Below are 20,106 nucleotides of genomic sequence, written 5' to 3' on the forward strand. Positions count from 1 at the left end.
AGAAAGAAAGAAAAAGCTTACAAAATACAGACTCTAGTTCAAATTTTATTTGCATACAAAAATATATTATACTGGGAAAAGCATATTACTGTTTCCAACTATATATAATTAATTACAAATATGTTCATAAAAGCACTTTAAATTACGGGAAAGCTAAGTTCCGAGAGAAAACAGAATATTAGCGTGGATCATCCGTTCTAATACGCTGCAAGCTGGTAAACCAAGTCAGTGTCACTGTCTAATTTGCCCAGAGATGATCTTAAAGGCTGGTGTTAGGACAAGCCGGAGCATGGCCCGGGGGTAGGTGAGCGCTCATCTCCGCTTTGGCAGCAAATTCCGTCGCTGATTTTACCAGGTCCTTGGAGCTTTCCAAAGCTTCTCCTTATGATGGAAGGACCCAGACCTTCTCCCGGTTTCACATGCCTGTGAAGAGGGAAGAAATAAGTTAGCCACTCACAAAGGTTTCCGATTCCTACGCTTAACCAGATCACACCACCACAGACAGGCATAAAGGCACCACACGTCATGGCGGGCTTCCCACGTGATGTACGTCGGATTAACTGGTACAGCTAGGCAGCCGGCTGCAGTTTCCATGAAGAGGCAGGCTTGGTACCTGGGTCTCACCTGAACTGCGCTGTAATTACTATAATCTCTGTCAAAACAGGCCTTAGTCTTCTGATGTGGGCTGGATGGTACGGCATGGAAGAGAATGAGCCATAAAATTCTCCAATGAATAGGAAAAACACCAGGACTTTCCTACTCACAGTTAGGTCTTGGTGTCAGAAACAGAGTCATTTTTAATTAACAAACTTCGGATCTAATTTTTCAGGTTTGACCTGGCCGTTTAGCAGAGTACAGCAAAAAAATATTTCTTAGGGAAAATCAACACTTTCATTGAAAAATTAAGAGGCTGGGACAAAATTCTTCTGCTCTATGACTGCCTAAGGCCCGCCAAGAGTACAGCTGGTCAGATTTTTATCCCAGAAGCTCTAGTTGATCCTTCTGGCTCTTAAGATCCTTTCTTTTTAACCCACCATGGGTTTTTTTGTTTTTTGTTTTTTTTAAGATTTTATATATTTACTTGACAGACAGAGATCCTAAGTAGGCAGAGAGGCAGGCAGAGAGGAAGGGAAGCAGGCTCCCCGCTGAGCAGAAAGCCCGATGCGGGGCTCGATCCCAGGACCCTGGGATCACAACCTGAGCCGAAGGCAGAGGCTTTAACCCACTGAGCCACCCAGGCGCCCCACGATCCTTTCTTTTTAAAACTGAGTGGGTAGATGAATTCTGAGGGCTCCATCTTCTGCCCCCATCGTAGTTATTGTCTGTATCTTCAGTTCCCCACATTTTCAATCACACAAAAGGGGTACCATTACTGTAACCGCCAAATGGGAAACAAGGTAGTGTGTACTTCAGTCTTTCACCAGTTGTCATGGGCCTTTGGTTACGGGGTCTTCCCAGGCCAATTCTTTCCTTTGGGACCCAACCCTGTAGAAGTCAGACCTCTCCAAGTTCCTGGATCTAACCTGAGAGGACCTCCCCGGTCCGTGGGATGGAACCACCTGTCGTGTTAGCACATTGCTTTTGCAGTCAGTCGGCTCATTTCTCCCCTGAAAAGCCTGCCAGGCTCTCGTGGTGGTAAGGCTCCCATCTTCCTCTCACCCCTACTCTGCATTTCTCAAACAAAATGTCATTGTTTGCCGGTGGCCTGTTCTCTGCCTTTGGAAAGGGCCAAGATCCACATGAACGCAGGCTTATCCTCAGAACTTCTTTCTGAACCACTAGAGTTCTTGGGTTTCAGAACCTAAAGAAGCCTGATGATGTAACTTCCTGCCCCAGGCAAGCTGGTAAATATTATGGCACTTTATCAGCAGGGGTGGTTGGTTTTCCGTTTGATTTTTTTTTTTTTTTTTTTTTTAAATACCAGGCATGTACTCACTTGCTAATGTTCTATCCAGATCAGCAATAAAGTCTTCTAGCTCTTTCGTGTCTCCTAGTTTGGCTGAAAAACAAGAGTCGACCTTCAGTTTCCATTATCAACAACAGCTCAGGGCGCCCTCGGTTCCCAGGGTAGTGTGGCCCCTTTTGCCTCACTCATCTTCAGGGACCTGATTTTCAAGCGTCCTGTACCAACCCTCAGTGCTCGGTGTCTGCTCCACGTTTACTTACAGTCAACTCAGACGCTGACTCTGAAGACCTGCCAAAATGTCTCCTCCTTGTGTTTTTCTGTTCATCAGCCCTCACGCCTCCCCCACCCCAACAACCTGGAAGGAAAATCTCCCTTCACTGCCTTAAAAGGGCAGGAGGAGTAAGGGGCTGCAGGGGAAGAAAAGAAGTTCTGATTTGGCTCAGTAGATTAAGCGTCTGTCATCCGCTCAGGTCGTGATCCCAAGGTCCTGGTATCGAGTCCCACATCAGGCTCCGTGCTTAGCGGGAGTCTGGTTTTCCCTCTCTCTCTCTGCCCCTCCCACCCACTTGCGCTTGCTCGCTCTCTCTCTCTCTCAAATAAATAAAAAAATTTTTAAAGATCTTTAAAAAAATAGTTTTCTTAAAAACGTTTTGATTTTTTGACTATGTAGGATTAATCTGTCAAAAAATACTCGGTAAGCATGGCACTGTGCAGAGCAGACACCCGGAGTCAGTGTTCCCGCTCCGCCTCACCTCTGCCCCATTATTGTTCCTGCTGCCACCCCAGGGCCACGGTGCAGCGCTCAGAGTCCCTCCAGTAGCAACGGAACGGAAAGACACCGAGCTTTGTCAAAACGGTGCGGGGAAGGTGCCGGGAGGCTTCCGGGTCCGGGACAGCCTGGTCCCATCCTGGTGGCCGCACAAGGCAACAGGTTCTTATCTCTGGATCCAGAGATATATAGGCTTTCCTGTAGAGCTCATTATTCATGCCTTCTCCAAAATGCATTCCTGGAGAGCTTTATTAATTAACCCTTGCTGGCTACAAACAGCTCATTGTTCTTAGCTTTTAAAGTCAATCCGCCACTAGAGCTTTCTCTCCCTCTAGAGCTTTCTCTCCCTCTTTAATTCCTATCTCCGGAGCATCAGGTGGCAATCTGGGCACTTGCTGAAGCCACTTCCTAGACTGCTCCGTTGCTCTGAATTCAATAGCTCTGTTTTACCCTCAGGGAGCTGGACAATTGCAGAGTCCCCGGGGGCTGATGCTAACACTGCTCCGTTGAGAGGAGAATTTAAAAATCATTTTTTTGAAAAAGAGGGAAATTCCTCCTTAATGCCAAGAGTGAGAACATTAATAGGATCTTCATATTTCTTTTTTTAACTCTGCTCCATTTTTATAGCATTCTGCAACTATTTTCAGTAAGTATAATGTTTCTTGAGGAAAAAACTCCTTTTGTTTTCAAAAGGGCACTTGTCCAGTATAACAGAACATTCAGCTCTCTAGCTGGAGACACTTGACAAGTGCCAAAAAATAAGAAACTGCTCATGCATCTTTAAAAACTTTTTTAGGTCTATTAATATCACAGGAGAGCCGGGCTGGGGCCTGCTATTTTAAATCATGTCAGATCATCGCTTGTCTCATGAGGATGACCCTAATTTACTGACTTGTTAAATTACTAATCTGAAAGCGTTGATCAACTAGTTAATGCCAATGGAAAGAAACCCACTTTCTGCAAACCCCAACTGCTGCTAAGTTTTCAATTCTAGAACCAACCAGTCGGGGAGAGAGCTCTGTCATTTGGCAGCCTTGATCACACCACGTGAGAGAGAAAGCAGAATCTGGGGAATACAGGTTTTCTCTCTCCCTGCGAATTTGGCTTCTTCCATTTATCTGATTCATTTTCACACTGATCAGAATCCTGAGAAAGAACGAACTGCCCTTCACACCGTCCCCTAGGAGGATGTTAGTTCTATTTGTTTTGCACATTTGGGGAAGATTGATCAGGGCTGAGGGGGAGGAGAGAAGACTGAAGGAGGGGACAGCAGTAAGAAGCTAAAACACACTCACACCGCAGCTAACCAGCTCACCTTTCCGAGGACTGCCAGCCGGGGAGAGCAGAGCCGGAGCGGAGTCTGTAGGAGAATTCAGTTTCTCATCACTGAAGCTGAAGCTGTTCCTATAGAGCGAATCTGCACCTTTCAGGAAAGAAAACATAACTCACTCAAGGTGGTTTTCAGCCCACAGTCTATTGGTAACCAAGAGCTCCTCTCCAAAAAGAGCGAATTGGTAAAGAAAACAAGCTGATTTCCAGATTTTATATTTATGCCCCCAAAATGATCTGAGACAGGGACTGTGCCTGTGTGTGTGTGTGTGTGAATGTGTGTGAATGTGTCATGCACACCAAGGTCCTTGCCTCCCTGAAGAATGCAGAGTAGGCTAGCATTATCATGACCGGACCAGACTCCTTTGCAGCACATAGGAGCCCACTGCCCAGGTGTCTGACAATCCAGCCAATGCTTGGCTGACGGGGTGGGGGGTAGGGCGGCAGGGTTGGGATTTTAGACCTAATGGATCATCTTTCCTAAAAAAGGTTCCTTCTGCCCTCTGTATTTCCTACAATACAAATACAAGGTTGGATCCCATTACCTAATAACCTCCCTCCTGGGAGTGCCTGGGTGGCTCAGTCGGTTAAGAGTCTGATTCTTGATTTCAGCTCAGGTCACTATCTCACAACTGTGAGATCCAACCCCTGTGCCGGCTCCATGCTCAGCGGGGAACCTGCTTGAGATTTTCTCTCCCTCTTCTTTTGCCCCTCCCCTCTTCTCCCCCCGTCTCTCAAATAAATAAATAAATCTTTTGAAGAAATGTTTAAATAATAATAATAATAATTCTCCCTGCCTGTTCAAGAGTCTCTGCCATGGTTCTCCTGAGAACCTACACTCTGAGAGAAGCTAGAGGGTCAGATAAATAGTTCTTCTAGAGATTGTCAATTATAGACAGTTTGAGTGATTTGGTGGCTCCCTCTGTTGTCAGACCCCTAAAGACCAGAGCAAGAGCCAGTCAAGGTCCCAGAAGCAGGGTTGTGCTAGGAGTCAAGGGAATCTGCTCAGCTACTTCGGGACTTGCCCTTGAGCAAGAGAGTATCTCTGAGTCTCAGCTTAGCCACCAAGAAAATGGGAAGGCTTCCTAACCCTTCCAGTCCCTTCCAGCTCTTAAGTTCTGAGAGTCCGCTTCTCTAGGCCCTACCAAGAAGAGGGAAACGAACCCACAGCCAGCCCAGCCACGCGGCTGTGACACGAGAAGGGAGCTAGTGGCTGAGCTGCACCCACTTGAAGGGCTCAAAGGCAGAGCAGCCAACGAACGGAAGCAGGATGTGGCCTCTGAGGTCACAAAGTAACAACCTTCCTGGTTAAAACCAAACACAGAACCAGCCATGGTTGTAGCAGAGATGAGCCCCGGGGAAGGCTCTTCAGGTGAGAGAAGGCACTACACCGGGCTCCCTTTCTCCCCAGCCTCCTCTGACCCAGTGGTCCCAGCACCATCTGTCTTCCTAACCTACACACCCATCTTGTCCACTCTTCCGAATATGCCCAACCTTCCCAATTTTTCTGCCTTCAGAGGTCCAGCTCACATTACCTAAAAGGACCATAGTCACTGCAGGGCTTGATGAGGAACACCTACTGAGATCCAAAATACCAAATCTCACACTTATTATTTCCCCAAAAATATATTCCTCAGAACATTGGTCCTTTGGAAAGAAGAACCATACGATCAACTAAGTCTGAGAGACACGGAGCACCCCTGGAGATTCCTACTGTGTCCTCCCACTTTAACGTCCCTAAAAGGTCTCAGGACAAACCAGCTTATCCTTACTTCTCAAATTGAACTACAGGGTGCATTTTTCATGGCAGCGCCTTAATATTTCTCAGGACACTTGCACTCCATGGAACTCAACTGTAGTAACACTGAGCCCAGCTCTAGAGCAGTCTGGATTTTCCCAAGGGAAAGGCTTTCCCTTACATACAAGAAAGTGGTCATGTCTGATCGACAGCAGAGCATTACTATGTGACACCCCGCAGCAGGGAGGGGAACTACCACAGGCAGAACCTGAGAAACTTGTAGGGAAAAGATGACGTTAAGACATAGGGTCAGGAAAACCACAGAGGGCCTGGGGAGCCCAGCCTCATGCCCAGGCCCCTGAGCCAGAAGAAGGAATATGAGGCATCTGGCACATAATCTGTGGTTCTGAGGGACACAACGAGCATCGCCCCCATCCCTGGCCCAGAGGCCCAGCCCAGAGACTTGGGGCCCAGACTTCAGTGGCCACACCTCTGGCCTCTATCTTCCAGAAGCAGCTGGTCTTTGAGAGCCAGTTTCACCACACCTCACTCCACCCGACCCTGACCACCTGCCCTTGCCCTGCTTTGGACTTCAACTCTTTTCTGCTCCAACTCAACAATTTTCCAGCCACATATACTCATTCTTGGGGGGAAATGGGGGTGAGGGAGGGGGAGACACACACACACACACACACACACACACACACACACACAATTTGTTTTTCCTCATAGCAAGTAGACCCGTGTCATTGCGTTTTCGGGGAAGGAATGATCTCAACATGGAAAAGGCCATTGCAAAATGGTAGGGAAAAAAAAGAATCCAGTGAAGATTCAGGGAAAATTCTGGGTCACTCGGGTGATTTTGAGACTCTGTAGAGAATGAGTCATAGTACCAGGACCTTGCCACAGTGGACCTCTTGGCCTTTTAAAGTCCGGTGTGAAAATGTCTTTTTGAGCCAAATATTTTCCTCAAACTTAGAAAATATATAGACAGGGGGGTGCCTGGGTGGCTCAGTGGGTTAAGCCGCTGCCTTTCTCTCGGGTCATGATCTCAGGGTCCTGGGATCGAGTCCCACATCGGGCTCTCTGCTCAGCGGGGAGCCTGCTTTCTCCTCTCTCTCTGCCTGCTTCTCTGCCTATGTGTAATCTCTGTCAAATAAATAAATAAATAAATAAAAAGAAAAAAAAAGAAAATATATAGACAAAGTGGCTGTTACTTGCCTAATAAAGTCAGTTGCAAACCAAACTTAAAATAATCAGAAATTCCTTTTACTGCTAATGAACTCAAGTTATTCATTCCCCCAATGAGGGAGAGAAAAAAATACGAGGTTCCCGTATCTATATATAAATACACACACACACACACACACACACACACACACACACGCAGGCATGTGCTCACTTCCCTCCCCCCTCCCCCCCCCCCCCTACCCCCCCCCACCCCCCCCCCCCCCCCCCACCACCACACACACACAGGCTCACACACCAGCACATTGCCACACCTTGATTCCTCTCTCTTTCCATGAGTTTCAGGGCACAATCTGAGCCAGACTTGATTCCAGGCTCCAAAATATTCAACCATCAACAGGAAATGGCCCCCAGCTTCCTTGAGCCAAACCTGCCCACAGTTTAGTTCCACCCTGTGGTAATACTGTACGCACGTCATTCACGAAAACAGCAACTTCCAAGAAGCCCAAAGCTGCTAAGAAGCCCAGCAGAAGCTGCCACAGTAGAGACAGCTGGGATTGGAGGCCATGACAGCTGTGAGACCCTGTGCAGATCACTTCACATCTGAGTTTCAGTTTCTTCTTCAGCAAAAGGGGAAAGATAACTAGGCATTCCAGGTATGATTCCTATGGTGTTCTTGTTATTTTTTTCTAAAGTTCCCGGCAAAATGGAGGATGACATGTTCAGGAGAGGAGAGGTCACCACAGAGAACAGTAACCCTCAAGACTACGGCCCAGCTTCCTCCTCCTCTTCAGAGAGTAACAAAATTCTTCTTCTTTTTTAAAAGATTTTATTTATTTATTTGACAGAGAGACACAGTGAGAGAGGGAACACAAGCAGGGGGAGAGGGAGTCGGAAAAGCAGGCTTCCCGCTGAGCAGGGAGCCCAATGCAGAGCTGTATCCCAGGACCCAGGGATCATGACCTGAGTCTACGGGAGATGCTTAACAACTGAGCCACCCAGGCATCCCAAGAGTGACAAAATTCTTAAGAGAAGCTTATCTTCGGAGGCACTCGAGAATAAACCTCCGTAAAACAAACCATCAACACAGAAGGAGCCTAACCTCTAGACCTTGCTTCCTTTTATCCAATAAAATTTTACTCCACAGACTTTTTGAAGCACCCTCCATGAAGAAGATCTCATGGAAGGCATTGTGGTCGATGAAAAGGTAAGGAAAGCCTGACTTCCTGATCATTTCACTCCTCTGGAACTTCATCCTGCGCAAACAGCCAGTCTGATAAAATGATACCAACATGTTGCTCACGGACAGCATATTAACATGTGACCGCCCCACCCCAGTGTCAGATGCTGCTATTAACAGGGGTCTGAGAGGCACACACAGTGGTGATTTGGGGAACACTGGTAGGTGATAAGACTAGATATTTCAAGGCTCCACAGCATCGACTTCAATCAGCTCTAAAGCCCCATCTCACAAGCATCTCCAAGTCCCACTAGAAATGACCTTGGCAAGGCAACTTTGGCGAGCTGAAGCCAGGCACCTCACACTCAGGGACCAAGTTTTCCAAGACCCCAGCTGAAGAAATGTCAGCATATTCGATATACAAACAGCCTGCTTTAGTGCTCACCAACAGAGCTTTAGAAACTCTGTCAAAACAGACGCTTGTTTAAAATGTAGTTGAGCTTTTGGAGCATGGGGGCAGGGGAGAAAGGTAATTTAGGGTTAGTGCCGACATGTGCTACTCCAGAGGGAAGGAAAGCCACAGACAGTAAACCTTGCCCAGAGCTCCTGTAAATATAGAACAATCCCACACGTTGAAGACAAGCAAACTATAGTAATTAACTGGGAAAAAGAAAGCCTTGGACCTGTTTCCCTTTTGCCACAGGGAATGGGGGTGAATCTCCCTTCAACACTATAGCCCCAGCTTCCCTCTCGACACCTCTCCAGGTCTCTGCCAAAGTGAGCCCCGTTCCCCCACCTGGAACCCCTACCATCATGCCAGGGCCACCTGAGGGCTCCTAAGCTTCCATTCTCTCCTGGCTTCAACAAGTTCAGATTCTAGCCTCTGGAGCTCCTATCCTGGATCTGCCAATACACTATCAAGCTGGCACCCAGCGTCCAGCAGGTGCACACGCTGAAAGAGTCTAGGCAAAGATATACAAATGCTCTGGTCTTGCGCATGCTAAAGGAGCCAGTTCCTCATTCCCTAAGACGGTTCTACAATATCACAATAGCCCTTGCATACACAGGAGACTTTGGATCCTTCCTGTTAAGTAGCAAAATACTTCCCCACCCCCCTTCAAAGGAAAAAGGTGTGTGAAACCCCAACACGGCAAAGACGGAAGTTCCTACCACCTTTTAAAGTTCATATAAAATCATTCGATGAAAATATAAATTAACACATTGGTTAAAACTTGGTAATCCTGAGTGAAAATTTCTTTGAACATATTTGAGGAATCATGGTGTGCATGTACAGTTTTGAAAATATGGAAAAAATCGGAGCACCTGGGTGGCTCAGTGGTTAGGAGTCTGCCCTCTCCCAGGGTCCTGGGATCAAGCCCCACCCCCACAGCAGACAGCGGCAGGCGGCAGGCACCCGCTTGGGCTCCCTGCTCGCCAGGAAGCCTGCTTCTCCCTCTCCCACTCTCCCTGCTCCTCCTCCTGCTCTCACTGTTTCTCTGTCCCAGAAATAAATAATATTTTGTTTAAAAAATACTAAAAAGCAGTATATTTTTTAAAATAAGTTTAAACCCAAGAAATTTATAGCCTCTGGGGCAAACCTCTAAGGATCAAGTTTGAACAACATTGCCCGAGCTCCTAATTACACCGCCCTTTTACTGCTGACATTAAGACAGCTCCCACCAAAGTGTCTGTTGGACCCAAGTCTAGGGGAAAGGAACCAGCCTGTTTTGATCAAGCCCCATTTGAATGCCATCCGAATGTGGCGTGATCTTGCAATTTTCATTTTGGTCCTCTTCATGTCTCTAAAGGACCCCCTGTAAGTGGGAACAGGGAGTACTTATTAAACGAACATTCTTCTATCTAAGTAATTTGCTTCTTTGGATGGAAGGAATAGTCTGTTTCTTCTTTGGATGCAAGCAACCCTTTTTTTATTTTAGTAAGAAAAGGAAGGGTTCTTTTCTTTATTTCCTTTTCTTTTTTGGGGGGTAGGGGCAGAGGGAGACAGAGGAGAAAGAGAATCTTATGCAGGTTCTGCATGGTGCCCACACACGGAGCTCAATCTCACGACCCTGAGATCATGACCTAAGCTACAATCAGGCTGATGCTTAACGAACTGAACCACCCAGGCGCCCCTAAGGAAGGGTTCTTCAAAAATAAGAATTGCTGCTTTGAGGTACTGAGTAAGGTGGCTACCTTTCTTGAGTGATAGAGCCCTAGATGAGGCTGAGTGAGAATCAAGGACCACTGGCTGATAGCTCATTTGTAACATTTCCATTTAAGACACTTGAACAATTGTATCTGATCTATAGAACAGAGCCTGGTGCATGCATTTTAATGTTTTCCTGAAAGCATGAAACAGAGCAAATTTTTTCTCCTAAATCGTTGAGCCTATGGATGTTTCCCACTAGCACTACTAAGCAGCATCCTTTCAATTTCGCAGCTAGAGAAACTGAGGCCCACCTACTGCCCAGGGCCCCCAAAGAACTCAGCCTGGGCCCCACTGACCCAGGCAGATGACCACTGCCTTGAAGAGACACCTTCAGGCACAACCACAATAAAGAGGCACAAGTGACCCAGGTCCAGTAGGACCGGCTAACCATCCATGGTGACCAGAGCAGTCTTTAGGACTGTGGTAGAGATCCTATGAGATAACACATGTAAAGCACAGCAAATGGACCACTACTAGTAAGAGCTAATAAATAATAATAATAATCCTAATAAAGAGTAGCTCGTAAAAGTGAGCTACTTTTATGATCATTATCCTGGTATGTCCTCCTTTGGTAGCCTAAATCTCAGTAGGATCTACCTCTTTCATTGTCCTCCTCAGAAAAGCAGTGAACAGGTAAACACATCGAATAAGTAAATGTCTGTGCTCAGTTCTTGGTGGTAGTTAAGAGACAAACATTATGCTTCCTCAAGAAATTATTATTTGACACTGCTTCTGCCAACACTATTTCTAACCAGTCTTATGGGGGACAAACTACACATTTATAAGGAAGACAAGTGTCATTGGAGCCTTCTTTAGACTGTCCCTACTATGCCTCTAGCCACCAAACTAAAGGTCAGCAAAACAGTTAACAACAAAAACAGAAAACAAAATACACACGTGCGTGCAAGGGCATGTCCCCCCTCAAGAGAAACTGTAGACAACTCCAAATGTCTCCCCCCAAATCGTTAAGAATGTGTTTCTGAGTGCCTGGTCTTTGAGGCCCCTGAAAACCAACACTGAAATCCTACTCCCAGGGAGTTGCAATCACCCCTGATGGGCCAGCTCAGACCATATCCCAGCCAAACGCTGCTGTGGTTTAGAAAGGAGTTGTTCTTTGCAAGAGCACAGCACTGGACAGACTGTCCCAGCTTTCTTTCCTGTGGGGGAGAGAATTGGTACTTGATGAGTAACTCGCTCCATGCCCCAGGAGACATAATAAGTTTGGCCCCAGATAGTGAGACAAATTTCAAAAGTTTTTAGATTTCCCTTTGAAATTCAAAAATAATTGATCCCATCATTACCCATAAAGTCCAGAAATACAAAACAGAAAATTAACAGCACACTATTCCATTCCCGTTCACCTCAAAAGCTGCAATTAAATCTAACCCTTGGGCGGGGCTGCCAAGGAGAGTCAAGAGGGACCTCAGGTTTCTGACTCAAACCCTGGACAGGGTGATGAGTGCCTTTATTCCTTTTCAGGAAGACAGCTCATGTTGAGGTCTGGGACTGTGTCTTTGCCCTGGAACAAGGAAGAGCTTCAGATTTCAAAAGAAGAGAATCACAAGGAAAGGTCACTGTGTCATGTTTTCACTTCCAGAGTCAAGGGCAGCAAAGGGAGTGATATTCATGATGGTAACAGGTCTAGGGAATGAAATCTCAAGAATTATTCAGAAAAGTTCACTTTGAGAAATAATAAGTCATCCAAAATTTGAAAACTAACAATTAGATAATACTGAAAAGTCACCAAATTCGTTGGTTAGTGTTTTTGTTTTTTTTGTTTGTTTCTTTGTTTGTTTTGTTTTTAAGATTTTATTTATTTGGGGCGCCTGGGTGGCTCAGTGGGTTAAAGCCTCTGCCTTCAGCTCAGGTCAGGTTCCCAGGGTCCTGGGATCGAGCCCCGCATCGGGCTCTCTGCTCAGCTGGGAGCCTGCTTCCTCCTCTCTCTGCCTACTTGTGATCTCGATCTGTCAAATAAATAAAAAAAATCTTTTAAAAAAAACTTTAAGATTTTATTTATTTGACAGAGAGAGAAAGAGCACAAGCAGTGGGGAGCAGCAGACGGAGAGGGAGAAGCCATCACAGGGCTCCATTCCAGGACCCTGAGATCATGCATGACCTGAACAGAGAGCAGACCCTTAACCAACTGAGCCACCAGGGGTTCCACCAAATTTGCTGTTTGAGACCGAAACAGGTATCTATATAATCCTTACAGACCACTTGGTCCTCGGAAAAAAGCTGTCTCACTCCTTGTAAGGTTGTTTAAGACAAAGAGACCCAGGGGTAGTCTTGCTTATGAGAAAAGCTGCCAGGAGGCACCTCTATGCCCATGTGCTCTGGCTCCCTCTCCAGCCTGAGTGGGTGGGGGGAGATGTGCAAGCCTGCAGTCCCCGCGGTGGGCCCGCCTGAAGGAAAAGGGATACTTGAACTCTGTAGCGCCAGAGAGTCTTTCAAAACTGCGGGCAGTACAGCAGCAAGTCTGGGAGCTCAGAGCCAGAAGAAAACGCAAGAAGTTATTTCAAAAATCCCAAGAACAGCAGCTTATGAAATCTTTCCTGGTGTCACAAATTTTTTCAGTATTGTGCCCTGCCCTATCTTCCTCCACCCCCATTCCTGTGGCACTTGACCCACACACTCTGAAAAAAAAAAAAAAAAAAAAAAAATGACTGCAGAAAGAGAGAAAGGCAGGGGAAGGCAGCAGAGGTAGCTGAAAACAAGCCTGGCTGGGGTCCCAAGAGTCCCGTCTGGCTAGAAAGGACAAGCTGCTTTATTAAAACCCTCAGGCCTCCGGACACCTGCAGGTGGCAGGTAGCCCAGCTGGCCCTCCGAGATCTTCCTAGTGACAGCCCCCGGGGTCTTGCCCTCGCTGCGGGCGTCCTAGGACCGCGCGGTGTCGTGGGCTCACTGCGCTGGGCGCCATCCCTCGGTCTACAGATCGGCAAACTGAGACCCGAGCCCCCCCCCCCCCCGCTCCCCTCCTTACAGGGACTTCCCCCGGCTCCCGCTCCTTCCCGACTGCCACACTTACTCTCGGAGTCGCTGAAGCCGCTGCTGTCGCTCACGCTGGCGCTGCTCCGCCGCTTCATGCGCTCCAGGTGCTCCTCGTAGTGGAAGTGGCGCTCGTGGAAGGGCGACGCGAAGTCGGCCAGCACCGCGTCAAACTCGCACAGCGCATCCGTCAGGTCCCCGGCGGCCGCCGAGTCCAAGGCCGGGGCTGGGGACGGGGAGGGCGGGCTCAGGTGCTGGCGCGGCGCGGCCGTCCCGTCCCGGGGCCCGGACGGGGCCGCCACCATTCCCGAGGAGAGCCGGCATTCACGGCGCGCGTGCCGAGTGACAGCCACGCTGGCGCTGCCCGTCGCTCATCTTCGCTGCTCTCAACCAGCCCCTGAAGCGGTGCTACTACCCTGCCCATTCCACCGACGCGGAAACTGAGCCTCCGCCGCGTGGGGGTGCCGACCAAAGGTCACCCAGCTAATCGACGCAGCGGAACTCTTCCCACGCGCGGTCGGGGACTCGCCGCCACTCGCGTCCCCCGGGGGCGCGCGCGAACCGGAGGCGGTGGGAAGATTGGGTGGGGATGCGTCCGTCATGGGTCCCCCAGCCCGGCGCCGGAGGACGGCCGAACCCGCCCGCAGCAGGGTCCCGCGGGTGAGGATGGAGACGGACGCCGTGGGACGCCCTTTCTCTCGAAGGGCCGGGGCTTTAGGGGTCCCACACTCACCTGCCGCCGCGGCGGCCGCGGGGCTGCTCTGCGCGGCGGGCGGCTTCATGGGCGGGCTCGGCCCCGCGCGCGCGGCGGAGGGTCCTGCGGGATGCTGAGCCCGGAGACTGTGCGACCGCTCGCGCCGAGGCCTGCGCCGCTACCCGGGTTTATGTCCGCGCTCGCGCCCCGCGGGTCTGGCTCGCCTGGCCGCGCTCCTGCCGCGTCTCCCCTGGGTCCGCGCACACTCCCGCTCTTTCTCCCGCCGCCGCCACCCTCCTGCCCCGGTCTTATAGCCGCGGGCGGAGGCGGGCCGGGGCGGGGCCGGCGGGTGTGTCCCAGCAGCCGCGCCGGGGACGCCCCTGTCCCCCAGGCACCGCCCTCGCCACGCGCCCACCGCGGAACCGCAGTGACGGCGAGTTGCCGGAGCCCGGGTTACAGCCCCAAATATTTACTCGCCACTTCGCCCGCGCGCCCTGACAACCTGCCTAGCTGAAGTGTCTCTGTCGCCACCGGAGCCCCAAAGAGTGTACGGCTGGGCTGGAGCACCCCCCCCCCCCCCCGCTTCCTGCCGCGTGCCCTTTACCTCCTCCAGTCTTAGTTTCCTCATCTGTGAAATGGATGTGCTGAGCCGCTGGGGTTTGCTGCGAAGAATAAAGTAGCCCTAGGAGGCCCAGACGGGGGTCACACACGCTGAGGGAGGCTCCCGCGTCCTCACCCCATTTCCCCAGGGGACTTAAGCGTTGTGGGCAAACCGAGTGCAGAGATAGAAGACCAGAGGGGCAGAAGGCGTGGAGTGCACGCGGTTACAAGCCTTAATTGCTCCCATCTGAGAGCCCGGAGTCTGACCTTGTCCTGGCCTTTCACCCCAGCCCTGACTTTATTCAGGAGGAGTTTTTGTCAGGGAAAGAAATTACTGCTTAGATGTAGCCCATACCCGGTGCCTTTCAGCGTCTGCTCCAATGGGCAACCTACCCAGCCATCTTGCTGGGGACCAGTCATGGTCAAGAATAACTCTCCCTGCACTGCCCCAGGAGGCAGCCACTAGCCACAGGTGGCTATGTAAATGTAAGGCAGCTAAAACAGACTACAATAAATACCTCGTCTCTCAGGCTCACCAGACACATATTAAGCGCTCAACGGCCACCATTGCAGAAAGTCCTATTGGACAAGGCTGCCAGGGTCTCTGACCCACAAAACTGGCCTGGGAGGGTAGAGAGGCCTCTTACCCGGTTATCAAGAGCCTCCTGGGTCAGATTCTGTTATGCACCATTTCCAGCCCATACAGCAATCCTGAGAAGTGGAATTATTGCTAGTTTCACAGGTGAGGAAACTGAGGCGCCAGAGATTAAGTAGGTTGCCAGTCAGGTAGTGATGGAAAGGCAGGTCTCCCTGGTTTCGGAGCCACTTTGGGTTTCACCACACTTTCCCTTCCTCCATGTGCACAGTGAAGAACGGGCCCCCAGGAGGAAAAGGCTCCGAGTGACAGAGCGGATCCCAGGCCCTTAAAGCGACAAGGCATTTTTCATTTTACCTCCTTTTCTTATTTTTCCCACCTCCTTTTTAAATTCTTTTTTTCCTTCCTTTCCTCCCTCATGCTCTTTAACTTGCGTGGCACCCAGTGATGATACCCGGGGCTAACTGAGCAGCGTCCGATCTGGAAACTGAGGCCAGGGAGCTGCTTTCCAAACGAAGTTCTGCCTTCTCATCTGGGGCTGGGGTGCAGGGTGGTGGACACGCCCGCCCGCCTCCTGCAGGAAAACTCTGAGTCCCCGTCAGCCAAAGAATCAGCCAAGTTGATCTTCCGAAGAGCCTAGAAACAGCCCTACTTTTTAGCAGCTGTTGTCAGTTTCCTGAGTGACAAAGAAGATAACCTTGTCTCTTCTAGCAGAGATTGGTTGGCTGTTGTCATCTCTACCCCTTTGTAAAAGAACTCACCCAGACATCGGGGAGATGGCTGGGCAAAAGGCCCTTCCAGGATGGGTGTCCCTTAGGCTATGGAAGACTACTGCTCTCTCTTTTTACTAATTATAAATTTTAAGAGAAAATTAGGTAATAGTACTCTGTATCCACACTGAGAATTAACACATGTTAATATCGTTATTTTTGCCTTGGATATTTTTTGAGACAAAGCTAGCATATGATAAAGTACACAAATCTTGAATGTACAGTTTGATAAATTTTTACCTATGTATACACCTGGGTGACCAACCCGATCAAGATGCAGTATTTTGACTTCATCCCAGAAGGATCCCTATGCCGTGTTCTAGTCAATAACACCCCATTAGCAACCGTAATGGTAACCCCTATTCTGAATTCTGTCGCAAGGAAATAGCTTTGCCAATTTGAAGCTCCTTAACAAAATCACACTGTATGTATTCTTTTTATATCTGGCTTCTTTTGTTTGACATAATGTCTTCGAGATTCAACTTTATTGCTGCAGTATTAAGCCATCTTCCTGCTGGTGGACATTTGGACTGTTATTTTGCTCTTGTCACTGTTGCTATGGTAAGTGGCTCTGTAATGCGTATTCGTGGGCCTGTCCCCTTGTGTACATGATAGTCTCTAGGATATGTATCTAGAAGTAGAGTAACAATATGGGTTTGATTATCTCTAGTCATTGCCTAATACAAACAGAGCCACTATGAACAGCCTTGTATGTTTCTTTTGGGGCACAAAATCACTTCTCTTGGGTTTATACCTAGGAGTGGCATTTCAGAATCATAGGATAGACATATTCCGCTTAGCTTTCAAAGATACTGCCAAACCGTTTTCAAGCCAACGGTGGTTGGATAAATCTACGTTCCCAGCAATGTATAAGCATTCCAGTTGCTCCATATTTGTGTCAACATATGATATTGTTAGACTTGTTAAGTTTAGCCACTCTGGTGACTGAGTCTGGTACCTGACTGCAATTCTTCTTCGTCTTCTCTTTCTCCCCCACTTCCCCCTTTACCTTCCTCTCTCCCACCTCTCTTCCCTCCTCCTCCTCTTTCTCTTCCTTCTTCTTCTGGCTTTAATTTACATTTTCCTAATAAGTAATTAAATGACCACCTTTTCATGTGCTTCAAATTTTTTTTTTTTTTAAGATTTATTTATTTATTTATTTGACAGACAGAGATCACACTTAGGCAGAGAGGCAGGCAAAGAGAGAGAGAGGGAAGCAGGTTCCCTGCTGAACAGAAAGCCCGATGCGGGGCTCAATCCCAGGACCCTGGGATCATGACCTGAGCCCAAGGCAGAGGCTTTAACCCACTGAGCCACCCAGGCACTTCTCAAATACTTTTAATAAGAGAAATAGAACAATACAGACCAGGTCGAGATCCTCTTGGTTTTCCTTCCCAGCCCTAGCCCCCTCCCTCCCCAGAATCAGCCACTACCAGGAATTGGTAAGTACCCTCCCAGTCTGTGTTTTTGTACTGAAACTATATGTGTATGTTTATGTAAAAAAAATGTATAGTAATACTTTATGTGGTTTTAAAATTTACATAACTTGTGCTGCAACATGTTTTGTTTTCACTAAACATTGTCTTTACATATGCTGATACACACAGATCTAGTTTATTCACTGAATCGGCCCAATTGAATTCCATTGAGTGACTACAGAAGGCTTTATTAAGCCACTTTCCAGTTGATGGACACTCCAGTTGATGGACATTTGGACACTTGGATTGTTCTCAGTCTCTGTCACAAACAATGCTTCAGTTAACATGCTCCTACCTACCTCTTATTGCTTACATGAGTCCACTGTAGTGTGTTTCCTACTGTAGAACCAGACAAAAGGCAAAGGTTAATCCTATAATCCATTGAGCTTTTGACTTGTTCCATTTTCTATTCCAGGGGCCTCTATGGTCCCAGCCACATGGCCATACTGACAAAGATGATAAGTGACCTCACAGTTCAAGTGTGACCTTGTCCTTTACTGAGGAGGGGTGGGGAACCCTGTGTTTCACCAGCCTTGAACCTGAATTTAGCCTCACGATGGGATTTACACAAATTTCTGCTTCCAGAAGGTCACTTGGTCCTTCTGTGAAGGAGACCTGTGTGGTCTCCTTCCAGAAAAAGACTGGAGGCAGCTTATGATTTTGAAACAGGGCGACTTCTCACTTTTTCTTTCTTTCTTTCTTTCTTTCTTTTTTTTTTATTTTTTTTTAGATTTTATTTATTTATTTGACAGTCAGAGAGATCACAAGTAGGCAGAGAGGCAGGCAGAGAGAGAGAGAGAGGGAAGGAAGCAGACTCCTTGCTGAGCAGAGAGCCCGATGCAGGGCTCCATCTCAGGACCCTGAGACCATAGCCTGAGCTGAAGGCAGAGGCTTTAACCCATTGAGCCACCCAGGCACCCCAACTTCTCACATTTTTAACACTAGTTCTTTATCTTAATTGGCATCTCTTCTGCATTCCTTTGACCACTTTCTCCTGAAGATTTGTTCTGAATATCTACCTAACCACCTCACCATTTCTCCTCAGGGTCCTATGGAATCCTCCTCTGTGAAATTAAATTCTGACCTCCCTACAAGGCTCTCCTTGACCTTCTTTTGAGAAACCAGACTTCATCAAAATATAAAACTTTTGTTCATCAGAGAGATCATTATGAAAAGAAAAAAACAAGACACAGACTGAAAGAAAATATTGCAATACATATATTTGACAAAGGATTTGTTTTTAGAACATGAAAAGCCATCTACAAATTAATAATAAAAAGGCAAAACCTGGGCAAAACACTTGAACCGACACCTGACAGAAGTTCTATGAATGACCTGTTAACATGTGAAAAGTCAAATACAGTATTACCCTGCAATCTAGCAATTTTCCTACATCTTTACCCAAAAGAAATAGAAAACACTCTAAAAATACTCTGAAAATGCATTTTTATTCATAGTAGCCAAACACTGGTAATAACGCAAAGATCCATCAACAGGATAGATGTACAACTGTGATGTGCTTATACAACAGAATACTGCTCAACAGTAGAAAGAACTACTGACCCACAGCAACAACATAGAGGAATCTTGGAAATACTGTGCTTACAAGGGTCCTGCAGTTGGCAAAATAACAGCCCCTCAAAGATGTCCAGATCCAAATACACATAATCACGTGGCAAAATGACCATCATGTGATGAAGGTTGAGGACCTTGAAATGGGGAGAGAACTCTGGATCACTCGAGTCCTAAAAAGCAGAGAAGCCCTCCTTGCTGTGGTCAGAGGAAGATGTTACAATGGATTAACGGTCAAAGACACAACATTGTTGACTTTGAAGATGGTGGAAGGGACAACCAAGCCAAGGAATATGGGTGGTCTCTAGAGGCTAAAAGAAGGCAAGGAAAGAGACTTCTCTAGGGAAAGGAACAAAGTTTGGCCAACACCTTGACTTTGACCCACTGAGAACACTTACTGATAATAAACTTCTGTGGTCTTAGGCAGTTAAGTTTGTGGTAATCTGTTACACCAGCAACTAGACACAATCTTCAATGGTTTTCTTATTTTGAGAGTTGATTCAAGCATATGTTTGTTTGTTTTTTTTTAATTCCTTCAAATAAATATTTTCCTATTTTTTTTGTTTATTTCTGTGTTTGTGTTTTTACTCCTAGCCTTTCTATTTCTGCTCATCTGTCTGTGCTCTGTGGCTGTCCAGTGGCCCTCTATTCATTTGTACTGCCTTTTCTCTTCTGCTTGGTGTCTAACTCTCCAGTATGTTTTCTTTAGGCACACATTGGTGTATATGCTTTGAGTAGAATTATGCCTCATGATCATAATCTGGGTTGATAACCTGGGACCAGAAGATCAGTTTCTATGTCTTTGAATATTGCTTTTCATCATTTTAATGGCTAATGCATAGATTAAAAATTTAATCAGTTCCCCACTTTCCACATTTAGATTGTTCTCAGTTTTTCACTTTTATAGATGACACTTTGAACAACACTTTAGTAACTATATACTTAGGCTCATTCATTATTTTTTCCTTAGACTAAATTCATAAATTGCTGGGTCAAAGAAAATACAAAATGCTAAGTCTTTCAGTATGTAATTTCCAACCAACCAACCAATCAACACAAAGATTATATTAATTAAGACATAGCTTCTGCAGAA

General features: G+C 47.4%; 1 protein-coding gene across 2 annotated transcripts; it reads right to left on the bottom strand.

Annotated features, from left to right (window-relative positions):
* Positions 1–32: 32 nt before the first annotated feature.
* On the bottom strand, positions 33–14,096 carry RGCC (regulator of cell cycle). Of its 2 annotated transcripts, XM_059378250.1 has the most exons (5): positions 14,038–14,096; positions 13,345–13,530; positions 3,991–4,098; positions 1,937–1,999; positions 33–423 (listed from the first exon to the last, which is right to left on the bottom strand). In XM_059378250.1, exons 1-5 carry the CDS (start codon positions 14,084–14,086, stop codon positions 416–418), a joined length of 414 nt encoding a protein of 137 aa, XP_059234233.1. In that variant the 5' UTR covers positions 14,087–14,096; the 3' UTR covers positions 33–415. The 2 variants fall into 2 exon arrangements, with proteins under 2 accessions (XP_059234233.1, XP_059234234.1); XM_059378251.1 differs by lacking the exon at positions 1,937–1,999.
* Between the last annotated feature and the right edge of the window lie 6,010 nt (positions 14,097–20,106).

The sequence above is a fragment of the Mustela nigripes genome, chromosome 15, assembly GCF_022355385.1.
Source record: "Mustela nigripes isolate SB6536 chromosome 15, MUSNIG.SB6536, whole genome shotgun sequence".
Taxonomy (NCBI): domain Eukaryota; kingdom Metazoa; phylum Chordata; class Mammalia; order Carnivora; family Mustelidae; genus Mustela; species Mustela nigripes.

Excerpts from the sequence above, each read along its gene's own strand:
- RGCC (XM_059378250.1), bottom strand. The coding sequence starts at position 14,086 with ATGAAGCCGCCCGCCGCGCAGAGCAGCCCCGCGGCCGCCGCGGCGGCA. Across the intron at positions 4,099-13,344 it reads CGGCTTCAGCGACTCCGAGA|GTGCAGATTCGCTCTATAGG; the intron begins GTAAGTGTGGCA and ends CTTTCCTGAAAG. Across the intron at positions 2,000-3,990 it reads GGCTGGCAGTCCTCGGAAAG|CCAAACTAGGAGACACGAAA; the intron begins GTGAGCTGGTTA and ends CTTGTTTTTCAG.